We start from the raw sequence: 19,896 nt of genomic DNA, 5'->3' as shown, positions 1-19,896 counted from the left end.
AAGTATTTAAGTGTGAGTATTTCCACGTTTGTTTGCTCTTTACTCTTACTATCTTATATCATCTTTTTAGTCTTTAGCTTTGCATTATTTGTTTATGAAGTAGTATCTTTTACAGTCAGATAGTATGCTTCTTTATAAGTTGTATGTCTTGAATACAAAAGCTTCCAAATCGAGACAAACCACCGTAGGACCTCCCACCGTAGGACCTCCCACCGTAGAGTCACCCAAGTCGATCGACTCAAAAACATCGCAATCCAGATTTGATTTCTATGTGCATATTTCAAACTGAATTAAATTAGGAATAGCCGTAGCCGTATCCTCTCATACATTGTTGCACGTTGGTTGAATGCATGTTTTCAGCTTCAAGGGCAATCTTCCTGGTTGTCAATTAAATAAAATCACCGAGTTTTGCTAAATTTTGGGGGTAGGTATACTTTGGCCGGTATCAAAGTCATGCCGGTAGATTTCCGTCGTTTCCGCGGTAGTGAGAGAAACATTTGGGATTACAGCTGAATCTGAAATCTGCGGAAATAAATTCTCGGCACACCGTATTTCTAACGCACATGGTAGTGTAATTTTGTAGATATGGCGGCATTTTTAGCTACTTCAATTTTTTCTATTTCTTCCTGCAACATAGTATAATTATTGGCTAATTATTGACTGATGTTATCCTTTTAGGTCTTACTTACGTATAAGTTTACTAGAACATATAGTATTCTTCAGAGAGTTACCCTTAAATATTTATAAGATAAATACGAACAATGACGCAACAGACACCTGTGAGAAAGGTTTGTGTCTTTTGTGGATCCTCGTTTGGTGATGATCCTTGCTTTGCCAAAGAGGCATCGGAGCTTGGTTCCTTATTAGCAGAAGAAAACAATGGATTAGTTTATGGAGGAGGAACAACCGGTCTTATGGGATGTGTGGCTAAGGCTGTGGCTGATGCAGGGCAATACGTTCATGGAATAATACCAGAGGCGTTGGTGTCAAAAGAGAGAAAGAAGCCTGGAGATATCGAAAAGATTAACGATGAGCTTAAGGACTCTGTTGAAAATCATGACGGTACAACTCCTTTAGATGATAGTTACGGTGTCACAACGGTTGTTACAGATATGCATACCAGGAAAGAACTGATGGCCCAGGAAGCTGATTGCTTTGTTGCCTTACCTGGTGGCTTTGGCACACTTGAAGAGTTAATGGAGATTACAACCGGGTCACAGTTGGGCATCCATGCCAAGCCCATCGTTTTACTGAATATCAACCACTTTTACGATGAGTTTATAGAATTTGTCAGAGGATGTATCAAGAGAGGTTTTATATCCAAGGAAAATGGTGAAATTGTATCAATTGCCACCTCACCAATGGAAGTGATTGAATGTTTAAATAACTACAAAGCCCCTAATGGAAGGTTCCATTTGGATTGGAGTAATAAATAAGGTGTGGTGCATTTATAAATGGTAATATTAATAGTTAAATTTCAAGGTTCTTTGTAACGCGAGTAGAGTCATAGTCAGCTGCTATAGTCATGTCAATTTGATACTTCTTGCAAACTTGGGGGTTTAAGTTACGTTAATTTCATATGTGTTTGCACCATTGTGTGTGCTTTCAGTACTCTTTAATATAGTTAATGCCATCAACACATTGAGCAACTGTCAATTGATCCGGACCAAAGATGCTGCTAACTTCAATTGCTGCATTGACAGTAGACTCATATGCATCGTGCTCAAGAACAAGTCCACCTTTATTTTCTGCTTTGAATTTATGGGCATCAGAAATGACCTTTTGCCTTGTCCTGATTGGAGGCTTTGTCTCCATACCCCAATCAAAGAGATCATGATCCCAGACGACGGCCTGCATACCAAACATTCTGGCAATGGCTCTCACTCTGTCATCAATAGCTCCATATGGAGGTCTGTACCATTTAGGAAGATGGTGTCCAGTAGCATTCATTGCCCAAATTGACCATTCAAACTGGGCTACAATCTTCTCATTTGTTAGTGAAGGTAGAAACGGATGAGACCACGTGTGAGATGCCATCAAATGACCTTCTCTGGCTGCCCTTCTGTAAACTTCCGGGTATCTCACGACATTCATTCCCAAGGTGAAGAATGTGACCTTGTGATTCAAGTTATTCAACAAATTTGGGGTAAATGCTGATGGACCATCATCAAATGTCTGAGATATTTTTGGACAGGTGTACGCATCATCATAACTGACACACTTGTAGCAATCAAACGAGCAGCTATCTCTCGTTGGTGGGCATTTGTCCATTTCCGTCTTGGATAATTTGGCACTTTGCTGAAATCAATAAAGTTTAATGGAATATAAGGAGGGTCTGGCCCTGGCCAGGCGGTTAGGCCAGTAAACTCTGTCAACCACCTTGGTAATGGTGCAATTGCATTCATTGTGACATTATATTCAGTTGGCTTGATAACATCGTTACTGTCCAAAGGAATGGATAAAGCCAAACCGGTCAAGGCTAATATGGCAACTATTTTTGTGAACATTATTGAAGTTCTCTTGTTCATCTCTCGATAAGAGAAATAAGTAGTGCTTACACTGGTCAATGTTTTAAGGGAAGAACTTGACGATTTATCTGCTTGGATATTTTGTCCAATTTAAAGTCCTTGTTAGAATAAACAATCTAACGCTTGAATTGATTATAACTTTTGGTAATAGCTAAAGCCTAATCAGGAAAAAGCGGGGAAGCGAAATTAGCATGCTTAAATAGTTGATCGCATAAAGTTAGACGCCAGAATGATTAATTTTTAGGACTTTTTTTTTTACTTTTTTCCTCTTTGGGATAAGCTCCTAGATACTATGAACCTTGTGGCTAGCCAAAGAAAAGCCGGGTATATATTAAAGTAGAAAAGAAATCAATGTATAAAATAACGAACCCAAAAATGAATAAAATCTTCGAGAAAAGTTTTTGAACCTCGCAATAAGCAGATGCCTTGTAAAATGAAAAAAAAAAAAAAAAATTATGTCGACAGTGTTCTTCTAAATCATCTCCTTGCAATAGTACTGGGAGATGTATTGGAGTAATGTGTTTGTCTGGCCATATCCTTTTTAAATGGATTAACGAACATCTCATTCTGAACCTTTATATTAGTCTGAAACTCCTTCTCCGTAAGTCTGCACTTTTTGAACTCCTCAGCTCTGTTAGAAGATGAAATCTCTAGGCCACTGGGGTATCGTGGAACATTGGAGGAAATTGGGGACTGACCTGAAGTGCTTGGCAGTCGCTTTCTATTTGTTAATGTATCGCATTTTGATGAGCCCCTGGCACCATTATTGGCACGAGCAGACGACTGTGAAGAAACTGAAGATGTTGAGCTACTTAAAGAATGTATTCTGTATGGCACCTGAGAAGATAATGATGACGCTGCAGGGACAATAAGTAAGTTTGATGAATTTGCCGCGGCCTGTTTTGATAGTTGTAGCTTTAAATGTCTATTCTCTTCTTTTAGCAAATCAATTTCTCTCATCAGCTTCAGAACTATACCTTCCTGTTCTTTTTCCATCGTATCTAAAACATTCCCATTTTGTAAATCCATCGAAGTTCTTGGAGACAAAGGTGTACTGCCATAACTCTGTTGGCCGAATGGTCTATGGCTGAGCACAAAGTTCGGTTCTGCAGCCTCGTTAAATGATTTACTCCGCCTTGAGTGTCTTCCTCTGTCCTTATATTCCTGACCACGTGGAACTTCAAGAAGTCCCGAGCTGTGCATTTCCATGATTGTAAAGCAAAAACTGGACTCTCTTGCTGTAGTGATCTAGTGTAGTTGAATACGGTTCAAAGATGGTGAGAGTTACGGTATATTTTCAGTTTCTGAGCTGATAACTCTGACAATTAGGTATATCTGAAATATTCTATTCACTCCCTCCCTTTAAATGCTTTTTTTTTTTTTCTTATCTCGTTCCCCCTTGAAATCAAAGGTACTGAAATTTCCCTAAGCCACAAAGAAATTTTGTATACGACTAGAAAAATATACCGATCACACTTATGTCCAACAATTTAGTCTCTTTTTACCCAAACTTGACATAAACCGGTAATTATTTGCTGTGTTTGACTTTTTTTTATTCCTGTTTTTTGTTAACACGTAATTACAGTACTGTAACCTATCCGAATGTATGGGTATGCCAATATTAGTTACCTAACAAAACGAGAGAGCTATAAAAAGTACCAGGCAAGCGCTGATGCAACTTCAATGATATTTTTAAAAAAGAATTTGTGTCCTTTTATATAATTATGAATCACTTTGTATTGCAAATTAGTAACCCTAAATAAGTTAGCTCGTGCTGCTTATTTTGATTTGTAATAAAGCAAACGCTGTGGTAAAAATTTAATGCGATGGGGCTGGTTAACTGATAACAAAATTTTTTTAAAACGTGGCTTTAACCTGTAACGTCATAATTCCTGGTGATTGCTTACGAATCTGAACAATGCACTGCCCATCTATCTTCAGCCGTGGCATTTTGAAAAGCGGAAACCTGGGGTCTCAAATCTCTGTGTACAAGAAGCCCGCAACAATAGGAGTTTGCTTTTTTTTTTTTTTAGCAACACTTCCATTTTCCACGCCCAGCTTTTTTTTTTTTTTTTTTCCCCCCCGAACTTATCTCATCTAAAGTATCAAGAATTTTCTGGATCTCACCTAATAGAGAGAGCTGATTCAAGATATAAATTTTTTCCACCTGATGATTTTTAAGGCCTGGGAATAAGAAGATAATATCCGGCGTCTATTTTTGCTTATCGATATGTACAAGTGTGGGTACGGTATTTTATTTTATTTAATCACTTAATAATCCAAACCTGGAGGCAGCTAAAAAATTATTGAGAAAAAAAAATTTGAAAGCAAAACCCCTTTTCCTACCCATAGAAAGAATGTTGCTGTGCATTCATACTTACAGATCTGCATATACATAACTATTGTTCTCACTTCATAAAAAAACGGCTATACCATCCCGGTAGCATCACGGGCTCTCAATTGGGTTCTCATTTGAGTGATTTTATGCGAATAAGCAATCTGCCTGTAGTCGTAGACAATTGGATAATTTATTTCTTTATCTGTAATGTAATGCTTCTTGACATAATGATAAAGTTTTTCATCCTTTGAGAAATCATCGCTTTGATCCGGATTCTCAAAAAGTTTGTTCGAAACCATTTCTCCGTCTTTATCATTGGATATGGAAGAATATTCACTGCCCAGGCCACTCTGAGCGTGCGAAATTCCGACAGCACCACCTTCCATGTATGGTGTAGAAGTCGGAAGATAATCTTTCATCAATGGTATTGTTGAATTTGGCATGGGACCAACACCTGAGACCCAGTGCTTTGACCCATCATGTGACACTCTCAATCCCTGGTATATCTTTTTGTTGAACGCCCTTGATTTTCTGTAAACACTCAAGTCGTTCACGGAATCAAACTTTCGAAAATTGTAACTATCACCATACATCGTGGTAAGTTTGAGGTCATAAATAAGATCGCTGATATTAATGAAATCTTTAAATGCCGTCCAAGTTTTCACCCTAGCAGAATCAGGCAAGCTTTTGCTATCAAAATCCGTATAAGGAAACGAGGTCCAGTGGAGCCAAGAGAAAAGAACCATTTCAAGGCATAAAAGGGCATTCTGAATCACCACTCCTGTATTCAACGACTGGGGATTCTTATCAGCTGGTATTGTATCGTGAAAAATGCCAAAGTAGTTTAAGGTACCGACAAAAATGCCCTGCCAATAGGATGCGAAAACAATAATTTTCACGCAGAGAAACTTCGGCCATGGATGAAAAGGCATTAAATCCGAATAAAGGCACTTCCAAAAAAGGGCAAGATAGTAGAGCGATATTGAAACACTCATATTGTATATTATCCCGAGCCAAAAGTACGCACTGCTCAATGAAATATCATTCGTATCATAGCATCCAAGTAAAGTACATGTCCATATCGCAACATAAAGAAGGGGTTTAACCCAAACGTACTGAAGAATCATTCTCTTTATTGTTAGGAATTGCTTGGGGTCTGATATCTCAATTGGCCCTAAAATCAGTTTTGCTGGGAAAAAGTGTTCAGTAGGCTCTCTTCCCTGGGCATTTTGTATGATTGCCCTCTCGCCATCAAGCATAAATATGAGGAGCTTGTAGAATGTATAGATAACAAAGGCCTCGTACATCTCTCGCACAGGTTCTAGAAACAGCCCGATTTGAAAATTGACTAGTGAAACAAAGCATGATACAGCAAATATTGGAACGACGAGTAGAATGCGGACTATGAGTCTTTGCTCGAACGGCTTTCGGTAATTGGCTAATTGAAGATAGATGGCAAGAGTGGATATGACTAGAGAAATTGAGCATGAGGTCCCGCACAGCAGTAAAAGCACTGTCGGTATTTCCTTCATGTGATCAGCAATGTGAAGATTATATGTTTAAATTAGTAGTTTGACTCTTTTGTCGTTATGTTACAGCATATATACTTTCCTTGATAGTATCATATTTATCTTCCCTTTAGCTCAAGTGTACGTAGATAAACTAAGAAAAAATAAAAATAAAAAAAATATTTAAAAATATTTAAAAATAAAAAAGCGTTGCCCAAAGGCCGAAAGCTGCGATTCATCAATAGGTTTAATTACTCCGCATTATTTTAGATCATCCTATGCTCTAGGCTTAGATATCCTTTAAATAATCATCTACAAAACGTTTATCCTATAAGTTATTCATGATTTTTGTGTTTCAGACAATGGCTGTGCTATATTACAGAATTCCACTAAAGTTATAATGCTCCGAATTATCTCGTTTCTAGTATTACTCCTGCTGCTATCGGTTCACTGCCTTGCCGCAGGTATATCTGTTCATTTAACAATTGCCTCAAGACTTCACCCGTTTCTACCCATGGACATCAGATTTAAATATTCTTCCTATTTAGCAGGCGCTTTCTATCCAGATGCATTTTATGGCTGTATGGGGAAGTCCGATTATGCTGAAGCTGCTCATTGGCCTCCATTCTTAGCTAAGGCGACGGAACTTTATCTTGAAAAGCTGAATAGATATTTAAGCAAGAAAGCTCAATTGACAAAAATTCAACAAGCATCGGCAGAATTTGAACAGGAATTTGATGAACTAATGAAGTTTAAGGCGTTTATCTATGGGATATTCACACATCAAGTTGCTGATGTGTCTTGGCACTCTCTTCGTGGATCACATCAGGGTTTACTCCCGTTTCTCGCTGCAGCTGAATTTAATGGCAGTGTATCGGATGCACATACTTTCTTAGATACTGCAGGAGACTTCATCTTACTACCAAAAATGTTTTCCAACTTGGAAACAGCAGACCAGGATAAACTTGAGGAATATTATAATACCCGCTGGAGCATACCCATCAACGATATTATAGAGGTATACAATCGGCTTGGGTTTCCATCCCTGTTCAAATCGCAGGTGCAGATTTGTGTTCTAAGAGGGTATGCTGCCCTTCAAGGGGAAACGTCAACTGTCAAAACTGCATTATCTGTCAGAAGTTTGGGTTACTACTGGGAGCATTCACCTCTTCTTACCGAAACATTGGATGATTACTTTTATGGAGGCATAGACGAGATGATACGGACAACCAAGTACTGTATGCAGAATCTTAACAGGTGGTTCAATGGTGATCTGGACGAAGATTCGTGGTTGGTATGTTCCATTTTCAATGGTTCCAAGAAGGCTCTTTTATATGAGGATTTCCGTACTGAGGGACAAACCTTGCAAATTTCACAGATAGATACTGGCAGCAAAACTTTAGAATCAATAATTCCGGATTCTCTCTTTGGGTACTCCCTTACAGTTCTTTCTGATGGAACTTTGGCAGTTGGTTCTCCTTCAGATGGAGGTGATGGTGCCGTCTATGAACTATCAATAGGCCAAATTATCAAGAGGTCTGGTTTAGTCGAGGCGAGAAAAATAAGTCTTACTCAAGATGTTGTTCCATCTGAAGCCGGATTAAGGTATCCACCTAGATTTGGTTTTAAAACCGCTCCCTGGACGTTATCCAGGGGCAATGAATATTTAGCTGTTTCAGAACCAGGAAGCTCTAAAATATACATTGTATCACAAGGTATAATCATAGCTAGTATCAACTTTGAAAGCGCTGCCACTTCCTTGGGGAGTAGTGGATTAAAGCATTACGGTTCGCATCTTTACACATACGATGAAGATGGCGATGGCATGGAGGACCTTGTGCTTAGTTCACCAACTGCTGATATTAATGGAAAGCTTCAGCAAGGTGCTGTTTTTGTTTTAAATGGGCGCTCAGTATATCGTAAAATGCAATTTGGCAAGATGTTCCACCGGTGCGTTATGATCAAGTTTTCTGATGTGGTGAAAAAAGTTTACAGATTGCCGGATAGGTTTGAATTAGAAGGAAACAGAGAACTGTTCGGTGATGGGGTAGCATTTACAAAAAACTTTGCATTGATCAGCATGACTTCTACATCCTCTGTTATAGTGTTCGATAGGCATACTGCTAGATATCTCAGTTCGATAAGTTCTTTAGATATTGCAGCAAAAACACGTGCTACTTCCGGAGAGTCCGGACTATTCGCTCACAACTTTATTTTGACCGGCAAACACAATCATCTTGAATGGGCCTTGATTTCTGCTTCTGGGGAAACGGTTGGAGATTGTGTTATGTGTGGGGCAGCATACTTATACATCACGCGAGGATTTGGATTGCAATTTGTCGTTAAAATTGTGCCAGGACAAATAAGCTTCTTTTCGTATTCTATGTTTGGAACAAGCGCTACCTTTTCAGATGTGTCAACTGGAACTGTTATTATTTCAGGCTCGGGATATGATGGGTTCAAGGGTGCAGTTTGGGAAGTTTCAATTTGTCGGATATTGGATTCATGGGTAAACCGAGACGGTACAATTAGAAATGAAAAAATTTTCGTGGCTAATAACATCATTGCTATTGGGCCTTCCGGTATAGGATACACGGAATTTGGAAAATCGCTGGCATTAAGCAAGCATGGGAATAACAGATACTTGATCGTGGGGATGCCTAGATATGGTTACTATAGGGTTTCTGATGGTTCACAATACAAGGGGCGAATTGGGGTATTTGAGGTCGAATAAAAAAAGCGTTCTTTTTGGTATTCGGTTTATTGGTATGGCATAATAGACGTTTTTGTTTTTTCAATTTGGTAATGCTTTTTTTTGCGCTGATTTTTTTTTAGTCATGAAAAGGTGTTTGTCTGAGTATGTTTGATCCCAAAATAAATTTATGTGACATTACTTCGTCATTGTATGTACCATAATCGGATTATTATTATATATTCCCCACAATTTTTTTTTTTTTTTTTTAATGCCGTTCTGCTATCGGATCATTTTTTTCAAGCCAGATTTAGACGCCAAATTTTGAATGATCAATCCAGAATGTTTAAGTAAGAAAAAATTTAAACCCCACTATTTCTTCACCGTCTATCTGGCTTTTCTTTGTTTCATATATAATATAAGGATTATCCACAAACTACTATAAAGCACTTACAAACCGAATTTTGCACTGACCGTTGGTTTTACACATCTATAAAGTGCAATATACTGAAGGATGCGTATATCACCGTTTTATCTTTTTTCAATAGTTTTTCTTTTGATCCAAGATGTTTCAACTTTACCTCTGAACTACCTCCAGAAGTCTGCTATTCTGGCAGAGGTGCCTAGACCTATCACATCTTATGAAGATGCTGAAAGGCCATTTCTTGCACTCTTAGGCAAGCTTTCTCCGTTCCAACTCGCAAAAGTTTTGTCTCACGACAAAAATAATCGTTGGTTCAGTTCTGTTTTCCAGGATGATAATTCTGAGCAGGTGATAACAGAAGGAGTTAAGTCTAAGGTAGAGTCTAGCAATACTGAGTTCGAAATGTGGCTTGGAGAGCAAAAAGATAGAGCTTTTGAGAGAATTTTAGAAAATATCGGAGGATCCAAATGTCAAGATAAAAGTGTAGCACCAGGTGCTGTTCTTGCCTCACCTTCGAAAATAAGACCAAATTATTTCTATCAGTGGGTGAGAGATGCTGCGATCACCGTGAACTCCTTGGTCGAATATTTAGATGACCATCTGTTCGAAGATCCAGTCATGTATAATTTACAAGCTATAATTGAAGCTTACATTATCAACTCTTACAAGTTGCAGAGACTTGCGAATCCTTCCGGGGGGTTTAAAACACTAGCAGGTCTCGGTGAGCCAAAATTCATGCCCGATTCAACACCGTTTAATGGTCCTTGGGGAAGACCCCAAAGAGACGGACCCGGTCTTAGAGTTATAACGATTGCTAACTATATCGATCTACTTGATAAATACCAGAAGAACTTTACAACGCCCGAGTTGTTGTCTCAAGGTTCTCAGTTTGTTTTCGATAAGATTATAAAGCCCGATCTTAGTTACATCATTAAATATTGGAGCAGCACAGGGTTTGATCTCTGGGAGGAGGTGGATTCAATACATCTTTTTACAAGTTTGACGCAGCTTAAAGCCTTAAAGATCGGTTTGAATTTGGCAGACAGATTCGGGGATTCTGAATTACACAAAAAATTGGTAATTGCCTTTAACAGTCTCCGCTTTTTCATATCTGTCGACTCCGGATTTAAACCATCACGGATACCATACCTTATCGAAACACCTAGTCTGGTTATCCAAGGCCGCAGATCTGGTTTAGATATAGCCTCAGTTTTAGCCTCTCTCAGAGCTCATGATATAGATGACTCCGAAGACACTGTTTATATTCCATTCCCAATCACTGATGCTGCTGTTATGAACACTTTAATCGCATTAATGGATGATATGAAATACAGATACCCAATCAATCATGAATTACTTGGAATTTCATCGGGATATGCTCTCGGACGATACCCTGAAGATATATACGACGGATACGGGATTAGTGAAGGTAATCCTTGGTTTATATCCACCGCTACAGCATCAGAGTTAATTTACAAGCTAGTATACAATCTATACAAACTTCGAAAGGGTCTTGAAATCCAGCCCGAGCAGTCCCAGTTGTTTGCTTACATTTCATCGCTTCCAACCTCAGCCAAAACGATCCATATTCCTTACAATTCTCAGGCATTCAAATCCGTTACAGCGTCCCTGATTGACTACGCAGACACATTTTTGGCTATAATCAGGAAGCATGTGGATGCTGAAGGTCATATGAGTGAACAATTTAATAAATATAGCGGCTATCTGGAAGGTGCTGAGGATTTAACCTGGAGTTATGGTTCGTTCTGGAGTTCCCTTAGATGGAGATCTAAAGCCTTGGAACTAATGAGTTCTTGATATGAGCATAATGGCTAATTTAATAGACACTAAAATGGTTGCATTTCCTTCTTTTACTGATTTCTTTTCCGCCCTTTTCCGCTCTGGATGAAGTAATTGTGCCAATACTTCAACCGGATTTTATCACACCTTTTCACACTAACACGAACACATATTTTGATACACGAATGCAGGTGACGCGCACTCTTTTTTCTTTCTTTTTCTTTTATTTTATAAATTTGGAGATTATAATACATTTAACACACTATATTTCGATGTACACTAGCATATCTTTCATCAGGCAAAAGCAACTTCCTCTGGAAGCTCAAATGAAATACAGTACATTGGTTTGGTTGGTGCAACCTTTCTAACCAAGTGAAATGACAGCTTTTCAAAAGGTATGTCGTAATTAAGATAATTCGATATCTTCTTGTGAATTCTTGAGAACAGCTCTTCCTCGGATGGTTCTGGCTTTTCAGTTGGCGAAAATTTCTCAAAATGATACACATGAATTATAGGAAGTTTATAGTCAGGGAGCGATTGTATTTCTTCCTTTGACATTCCTGAAAAAGCATGAGAGAAAAGACCGACAAATGCTGGTACAAATGTAATTGCTGATCCAGGAAGATTCATAGCATATTCGGAGAAAAAATGTGGCACCTTAAGTTCGCTGACTTTTCTTCTTTTTGCATGTCCATTTGGATGTGAAACCGTCCTTATCGTGGGGTGCTCCTTGACATAATCCATAAGCACCTTGGGTGAGTCCTTTATCAGTTGTGCACCATCCATATTGAATGGTATCACACTGCTAGAAGTCTTGTTCGACTGGATATTCTGTTTTAAATATTTATAGCTCTCTGGATTCAAGTCATTTGCAAAGACAAAGCACTCTTTTTTCCCAGCTGGTATAGCAAATGGACCAACACCGGCCATTACGTCACAGATCGCCGTCCCAGGTTTGAATCCTTTAATTAAGCGGCCGTGCTCTGTTGAAAGACGTGAATTCCAGTAAACTTTACTGAAGTCGAATGTAAAGTCACATCCACTTTCACGCTGTGTGACCATAAAGTTTGGTTCTCCAGCAATGACCTTCATCTTGAATGTACGGAACTTATTGCCAACAGTATCAACTTTGTCCACAACAGTGGTAATCGTTGGATTTTTATCCAATATCACCTGCCCTATCACTGAATCATACGGCTTATATTCGTCGCGAAGGTTCAAATGTGCCAAATGGCCGGCTTTTGTGAAAGATGTCGGAACGTCATCCAACAGATTTTCTGGTAGTACAGCTTTCAAAATCTCCTCCGCTTTCCAAAAGTCGTATCCAAAAGTAAGTTCGTGTATACGATATATGGCATCAGAATCTTTGATAAAGCCAATGCATTCCTCCGATAAAGCATCATTCAACTTTTCTGGAGTATACCTTATACTCTTTGGTTCTTCTTCCTTATCCTTCTCCGTGACACTCAACTTGTCCGTTAAAATTATCACTTTTAACGCTTTATTCTTAACGCCCAAAGATAAAAGTTCTTTACCTGCTGATGATTTTGTATTCAAGCAATCTATAAATGGAATTCTAGGTATACTTATCGATTCCTTATTGAACTTTTTCAAGAATTGTCCGATATGCTTTGGATCTCTAAAAAGAATGGACCATACCTTAAATTTAACGGTAAAAGCCGACTTGTCAAGAACCTTTGAACCCCTACAAATTGGAGGACTCAAATTTCTCAGAGATATTGTAGACATTTCTCTAATCAAGCGTGATAATGATCTTGGAATCATTGACCGTACATTCTGTAATATGATGGTGGAAATAGGTATGTATTGATCTGGCTGAAATTTTTATTTCTACCCCGAGAGGTCAGAATAAAAAAAAAAAAGTTTCACGCTTTAGCTCGCGCTTTTCGCACTTCTCCTTGTTCCGAATAGGAAAAGAACTAAATAGAAAAATACAATCAATCTTCCACAGTAGAAGTGTTAAAGGAATCCCTTTTTGTTTATATCTTTTCCCCTCCACCAATTCTACTCCTTTTTTTTTCATACTTAAACATAAAATTTCATAACTATTCAAACAATCAAGATGGATGACTATATGCTCTATGATAGGTTTTCTCCGAATTCAGGCAATAATAATGAGAGAAGTAACAATGATGCTCAACACTCCGCAGCAAATGAACTTCCATATCCACCTGATATGTCACAAGCATATTCAGCTCAACCTCCTATTTCAACTCCAATAATGCCTAATAATATTGAACTGTCTGATCAAAATTATCAAACTCCATATCCATTTCAATATGTCCCTTACGAGGGAATGTCTGCCTTTGATCCTTACCAAGTAAAGCCGCCAGCACCACTTGATCCAGACCCTTACTATTCTTGGACCAACGATGATTCAAATCCAATTTCAAAGGATCAAATTAGGCAAATATTTCAAGAGCTCAGAGACATCTTCGGTTTTCAGAAGAGCTCAGTCGAAAATATGTACGATCATATGATGGTTCAATTGGATTCTAGAGCCAGCAGAATGTCAGCCGCTCTGGCGTTGTTGACCCTTCATGCTGACTATATTGGTGGTGAAAATGCAAATTACAGACGTTGGTATTTTTGCTGCATGAAGGAGGATGATCCGGAGCTTTTCGATGATATTGATATTAAGGAAATTAAAAGGAGACTTAAAAAAATTGGAAATACAGTACAAATGGATTTCTATCCCAAGAGGCGAATAGAGATGGTAGAATTTAGATGGAGACAGCGAATGAGAATGTTGACTCCACCTGATATGGTAAGACAACTTGCACTTTATTTTTTGATATGGGGTGAAGCCAATAACATCAGGTTCGCATCTGAGTGCCTCTGCTTCATTTATAAATGTGCTCTTGACTATTTGGTGTACGTTCTTAAAAATAATGAAAAGCTTCCGGTATCAAAAGAATTCAGTTATTTGGAGAACGTTATCAATCCACTATATGACTTTTATATGAGTCAACAACTCAAATTAATTGATGGAAAGTACATTAGAAGGGAAAAAGATCATCAGTCTATTATTGGTTATGATGACATCAATCAGCTCTTTTGGTACCGTAAGGGTTTGGAGAGAATCAAGTTGGATAGCAAAGAAAAAATCATGTCCCTTCCAAAGGAGGAACGTTATTCAAAATTAGGACATGTTGTCTGGAAGACGGCATTCTACAAAACTTACAGGGAAAAAAGAACATGGCTTCATTTGTTAACAAATTTTTCCAGGGTTTGGATTATACATCTCAGTGTGTTTTGGTATTATTCAAGTTTCAACTCTCCAACATTGTATACTGCCAACTATGAATATATGATTAATAACAAACCAAAACTGGAAGCCACACTTTCCGTTACGGCCCTTGGAAGCACTGTTGGCTGTATCATTCAGATATTGGCTACCATTGGTGAGAGTATATTTGTCCCACTCTCTTGGCCTGGAAGAAAATCCTTATTTATTCGGTTTCTCCTTCTTTTAATTATCACTGTAATTAATGCGGGCCCTTCCGTTTTCATTCTCGGTATTGTTCCTTTGGACGCGAAATCAGACCTTGCACTTGGTTTGGCAATAGCACAATTTTGTATATCCATCTGCACTACAATATGGTTTTCCTTCCAACCACTTTCATCGTTATTCAACTGGTTTAAACTTTCAGATACAGTTATTTATGATCCGCTGAAAATATTTACCAGTTCATATCCAAAAATGGAACAAACCAACAGGATATTATCCATTCTTTTGTGGATTTTAGTTTTCTCTGCTAAGTTTATTGAATCCTACTTTTTTTTAACGCTTTCTTTGCGCGACCCTATCAGGAATTTGCATCATATGGATTTGTCAAGATGTTACGGAGAAAATCCTTTCGGGGATTTCTTTTGCCGCAATGAGGCATTGGTTGTTTTAGGGCTTATGTACCTTGCAGATATTGTCTTATTTTTCCTTGACACGTATCTATGGTATATTATTTGGAATTGTGTCATTTCCCTTTCCCTTTCGTTTTCAAGTGGCATATCAATACTTTCACCCTGGAGAAATGTTTTCACGAGACTACCTCAAAGGATATACTCAAAATTACTTTCAACCGGTGAAATGGAAGTTAAATACAAGCCAGATCTTTTGGTTTCGCAAATTTGGAATGCGATTGTTATTTCACTTTATAGGGAGCACCTTTTAAGTGCGGATCATGTTCATCGTTTGATATATGATAAGCTTCCCGATGAACAGGACGGGCGTTTAGCATTGCGCACTCCAGCGTTTTTCTTACTTCAAGATGATAGTAACCAAAAGATGTCTGACTTCTTTGTCCGAAACTCAGAAGCAGAAAGAAGAATCTCGTTTTTTGCGCAATCCCTCTCCACAACAATACCAGAGCCAATCCCAGTTGAAGCAATGCCTACTTTTACTGTGTTCATTCCTCATTATGGGGAAAAAATCCTCTTAGGATTAAAGGAGATTATTAAAGAAGATCCACACTCTAAGATGTCACTTCTAGAATATTTGAAACAGATGTATCCATACGAATGGAGCTTTTTTGTTCGGGATACAAAAATTCTTTCTTGCAAAGGGCCTCTTGAAATGGAGCCTAAATTTGAGTCTGAATCTGAATATCTTGAAAATAAAATAAATGATTTGCCATATTACTGTATCGGATTCAAGGCGGCAGCTCCTGAATACAAATTGAGGACAAGAATATGGGCATCCTTAAGGACGCAGACACTTTATCGCACAATTTCCGGCTTTATGAATTATAGGAGAGCTATCAAGTTATTGCACAGAGTTGAAAACCCCGAGCTGATTGAATATTTTGGAGGAAATGAAGGTGCAGAGAAGTATCTTGATCTTGTTGCAGGTAGAAAGTTCAAGCTTGTTGTTTCAATGCAAAGACTTCAAAAGTTTTCCGATTCTGAGAATGAAGATCTCAGAGTTTTGTTAAGGTCTTTTCCTGAAATTAGAGTTGCTTGCTTAGAGGAAGAAATAGATCCTGAAACTCAGAAGAAAACTTATTATTCTGTTCTTAATACCGTGACAGATGATTCAAGTGGAAACAAGTTAAATCAGTTGTACAGAATTCGTCTTTCTGGAAATCCAATTTTGGGTGATGGAAAATCAGATAATCAGAACAACTCAATCATTTTCTACCGAGGAGAATATATTGAAGTTATAGATGCGAATCAGGATAATTATCTTGAAGAATGTTTGAAAATACGGTCCGTACTCGCTGAATTCGAAAGCTTCGATGTTGATGAAGTTAGTCCGTATGTCCATCCTTCTAAGCATGATATCAGCAGTCCAGTTGCATTTCTTGGTGCTAGGGAGTACATATTTTCTCAACGTAGTGGAGTTCTTGGAGATGTCGCAGCTTCAAAAGAGCAAACGTTTGGTACAATGTTTGCAAGGACTCTAGCCGAGATAGGCGCTAAACTTCATTATGGTCATCCAGATTTTATAAACGCCATTTTCATGACAACTAGAGGAGGTATTTCCAAGGCTCAAAAAGGTCTTCATTTAAACGAGGACATATATGCGGGAATGAATGCTGTTTGCAGAGGAGGGAGAATCAAACATTGTGATTACTTCCAATGCGGAAAGGGTAGAGATCTTGGATTTGGATCGATCCTCAACTTCACAACTAAAATTGGCGGAGGTATGGGAGAACAAATGCTTTCCAGAGAGTATTTCTATATGGGAACACAGATGTCACTTGATCGGTTTTTGTCGTTTTATTATGCACATCCCGGTTTCCATCTCAATAATCTATTCATAATGCTTTCATTAGAAATGTTTGTGTTAATTGCTTTTAGTCTTGGCTCTCTGAACCATGAGCTTATAGCATGCTTATACGACAAAAATGTTCCGATTACGGATCTTCAGATTCCGTTAGGTTGTCAGAATCTTCAGCCGGTTCTTGATTGGGTGACAAGATATGTGCTTTCTATTTTCATATGTTTCTTCATATCTTTTCTTCCACTTATCTTGCATGAAATATCAGAGCATGGGCCATGGAAGGCATGTAGAAGATTATTCATGCATTTCTTCTCTTTCTCGCCATTATTTGAAGTCTTTGTTTGCCAGATATACGCCGGTTCTCTTAAAAATGATATCATCTTTGGTGGTGCGCAATATATCTCTACTGGAAGAGGATTTTCGATTTCCAGAATACCATTTGTCAAACTCTATATATCATATGCAACATCGGGAATTTATCCCGGTATGAGACTTTTTCTTGTCCTACTATTTGCAGTGGTGACCATGTGGCAGCCAGCAATTCTCTGGTTTTGGATCACATTCATATCGCTTTGCTTTTCCCCATTTTTGTTCAATCCCCATCAGTTCACTTGGACGGAATTCTTTCTCGATTACAGGGAGTATATCAGATGGCTTACACGAACAGAATCAAATAAGTGTGAAAGCTCCTGGATAGGCTACGTGAAAAGTAACAGATCGAAGATTACTGGATTCAAGAAGTTGAAAAGTATAAATAACGAGAAGCAATTAGCCACGGCCAACTTTTCGAAGCCACCTTTCTTTAACGTGCTTTTCTCTGAGGTCATCATTCCATTTTTCCAAGCACTAATCTTTATTTTGGCATATATGTTCATTAATGCACAAAGCGGAGTCAAGAATCCGGCACCAATTAACTCATTGACTAGGTTGGGAATCGTTACAGTGTTACCATCTCTTATAAACATTGTGGTTTTACTCTGTATATTCCCCCTATCTTGTCTGATGGGTCCTATTTTCAGCTTGTGCTGTCACAAAGTGGCTCCTACATTGGCTGCAATTGCTCATTTCTTTGCAATTCTTGCCCATGTTCTAAACTTTGTTCTAATATGGGCGCTCGAAGGATGGAATGCCGGTAGAGCATTGTGTTGCTTTACAACCACAATATTTTTACAAAGATTGCTAATTAATGCCGGCAATGTAATCTTCTTAAGTCGAGAAATGAGGACAGACTATGGAAATGAGGCTTGGTGGTCTGGAAAGTGGATTGCCAAGGGTGTTGGTTTGAAATACATATTTTCCCAGCCAATCAGAGAGCTTTTTGTCAAGATCGCGGAGCTGAGTCTATTTGCAGCTGATTTCATACTCGGTCACACGATTCTTCTTTGCATCACACCAGCTCTATTTATTCCATACATTGATCATTGGCACTCTTGCATTTTAATGTGGATTAACCCCTCTAAGAAATTGGAGGGGCCAATACATACCACCACCCAAACCAGGATGCGTAGACGGAGAGCAGAAAGATATGCGATACTATACTTCTTGATTCTGATTCTCTTCCTAGGTATTATGATTGTGCCGATTATCGTTAGAAAGTACTTCGAAGGTTCTATAAATGCCTTTATACCGAAGTCGAATTTCGGACTTGTTCAGCCAAACCATCAGAACAATAATGATACAGGAGAAGAAGCACCGCTCACAGTTCAGAGAGCAAAACCGACAGTGCCACCATTCACAAAATACTGGATTTAACTGCTGTATCGTTGCTATATATCGTTGTCCTTCAATAAATATCCACGTTGTAAGTCAAAGCCTAGTTTCAGGGTCGGTAGATTGGTATTGAAATAAGCACCGTCTTAGTTAAATTTTTGACGAATAGTGCAATAAAGGTGTCGATACAGATCACTTTGAATCGTTTACTAAGATTAACATGCTTCCAATATACTTCTGCTTGATGTGAGGGCTTTCATGCCACGCTTGGAAAATGCATTTTAAGAATGTAACTATTATTTTAACCTAAAAGTCGAAAAAATATATGTATTCATTTGCAGGCTGAAAAAAAAATAGACTAAGAATTTGGAGCTCAATGAACAAATACGACCCGTACAGGAAATGGATGATTGAGTTGTTTATTACGAAACACTATCGTGGATTAAAAAGAGGTAAAACAAGGTCAAAACAGCCTCGAGACAAAAAAAGGCATTCAGATGTATGACTACCTATTGTATAAAACTGTAATGAATAAACTGAATGAGGAAATTTCATGTTTTGAAAGATCTCTTGGCAACGAAATATGAAATAAAATTGATTTGATGAGAACGCGTTCCTGAAGATTATTGTGAGCGGTATAAGGGAAAATTTGAATCGGAGATAGTCAAAAAAAGTTAAATGGACTAAAAATAAAATGAGGCTAATGAATCCCGTCGAATAAAGGCATGAGGTTTGGGACAGGGGAATGTGGAAAAAAAAAGCATACAGAAAGAAAGCGTGCACTATTCGGTGAAGAAAAAAGATAATGTAGAAATAGAACGCGTTACTTCTAAATATAGAAGTATAAAGAAAAGGCGGCCAATTGTCTAGAATGTATTTTGGAGAAATGTTAACGTGTTTGATAGGTTAAAGTACAATCGATTTTTATTTTTTCCCTCCATTCACCGGCAATTCAACGGACAAACAATACTTACGTAGTGGAAGCAAGTATGATGTGGGTATTTAGTGTATCAAGAAGTTGGAGAAAACCCTTCTCATACAGATGAACTACTAAGAAGCAAGGACCAAAGTATTTATATTTTCTCAATTTTTTTTTATCATGCGGTAATTTATAGTAAATTGGAATGAATATCTAGCACATGGGAGATTTTTC

The 19,896-nt window shown here is 38.2% G+C and overlaps 7 protein-coding genes across 7 annotated transcripts; 3 read left to right on the top strand and 4 right to left on the bottom strand.

The window, feature by feature from the left end:
- Positions 1-761: 761 nt before the first annotated feature.
- BRETT_001944 (uncharacterized protein) lies at positions 762-1,436 on the top strand (the record flags this gene model as incomplete). Its single annotated transcript, XM_041280482.1, has 1 exon — positions 762-1,436. The coding sequence occupies one exon, from the start codon at positions 762-764 to the stop codon at positions 1,434-1,436; it is 675 nt and encodes a 224-aa protein (XP_041138273.1).
- Positions 1,437-1,605: 169 nt separating this feature from the next.
- BRETT_001943 (uncharacterized protein) lies at positions 1,606-2,507 on the bottom strand (the record flags this gene model as incomplete). The annotated part of the gene is made up of 2 exons (XM_041280481.1): positions 1,606-2,175; positions 2,214-2,507. 2 exons carry the CDS (start codon positions 2,505-2,507, stop codon positions 1,606-1,608), a joined length of 864 nt encoding a protein of 287 aa, XP_041138272.1.
- Positions 2,508-3,005: 498 nt separating this feature from the next.
- BRETT_001942 (uncharacterized protein) lies at positions 3,006-3,737 on the bottom strand (the record flags this gene model as incomplete). Its single annotated transcript, XM_041280480.1, has 1 exon — positions 3,006-3,737. The coding sequence occupies one exon, from the start codon at positions 3,735-3,737 to the stop codon at positions 3,006-3,008; it is 732 nt and encodes a 243-aa protein (XP_041138271.1).
- Positions 3,738-4,955: 1,218 nt separating this feature from the next.
- BRETT_001941 (uncharacterized protein) lies at positions 4,956-6,125 on the bottom strand (the record flags this gene model as incomplete). The annotated part of the gene is made up of 1 exon (XM_041280479.1): positions 4,956-6,125. The coding sequence occupies one exon, from the start codon at positions 6,123-6,125 to the stop codon at positions 4,956-4,958; it is 1,170 nt and encodes a 389-aa protein (XP_041138270.1).
- Positions 6,126-6,774: 649 nt separating this feature from the next.
- BRETT_001940 (uncharacterized protein) lies at positions 6,775-11,308 on the top strand (the record flags this gene model as incomplete). The annotated part of the gene is made up of 2 exons (XM_041280478.1): positions 6,775-9,099; positions 9,665-11,308. 2 exons carry the CDS (start codon positions 6,775-6,777, stop codon positions 11,306-11,308), a joined length of 3,969 nt encoding a protein of 1,322 aa, XP_041138269.1.
- A 276-nt stretch (positions 11,309-11,584) lies between these two features.
- On the bottom strand, positions 11,585-13,039 carry BRETT_001939 (uncharacterized protein; the record flags this gene model as incomplete). Its single annotated transcript, XM_041280477.1, has 1 exon — positions 11,585-13,039. One exon carries the CDS (start codon positions 13,037-13,039, stop codon positions 11,585-11,587), a length of 1,455 nt encoding a protein of 484 aa, XP_041138268.1.
- Positions 13,040-13,373: 334 nt separating this feature from the next.
- BRETT_001938 (uncharacterized protein) lies at positions 13,374-18,785 on the top strand (the record flags this gene model as incomplete). Its single annotated transcript, XM_041280476.1, has 1 exon — positions 13,374-18,785. The coding sequence occupies one exon, from the start codon at positions 13,374-13,376 to the stop codon at positions 18,783-18,785; it is 5,412 nt and encodes a 1,803-aa protein (XP_041138267.1).
- Between the last annotated feature and the right edge of the window lie 1,111 nt (positions 18,786-19,896).

The sequence above is a fragment of the Brettanomyces bruxellensis genome, chromosome 9 (genome assembly GCF_011074885.1).
Source record: "Brettanomyces bruxellensis chromosome 9, complete sequence".
In the NCBI taxonomy this organism is placed as follows: Eukaryota; Fungi; Ascomycota; class Pichiomycetes; order Pichiales; family Pichiaceae; genus Brettanomyces; species Brettanomyces bruxellensis.
The sequence above is the reverse complement of the archived record's forward strand: the minus strand, read 5'-3'. Positions and strand labels throughout refer to the sequence as shown.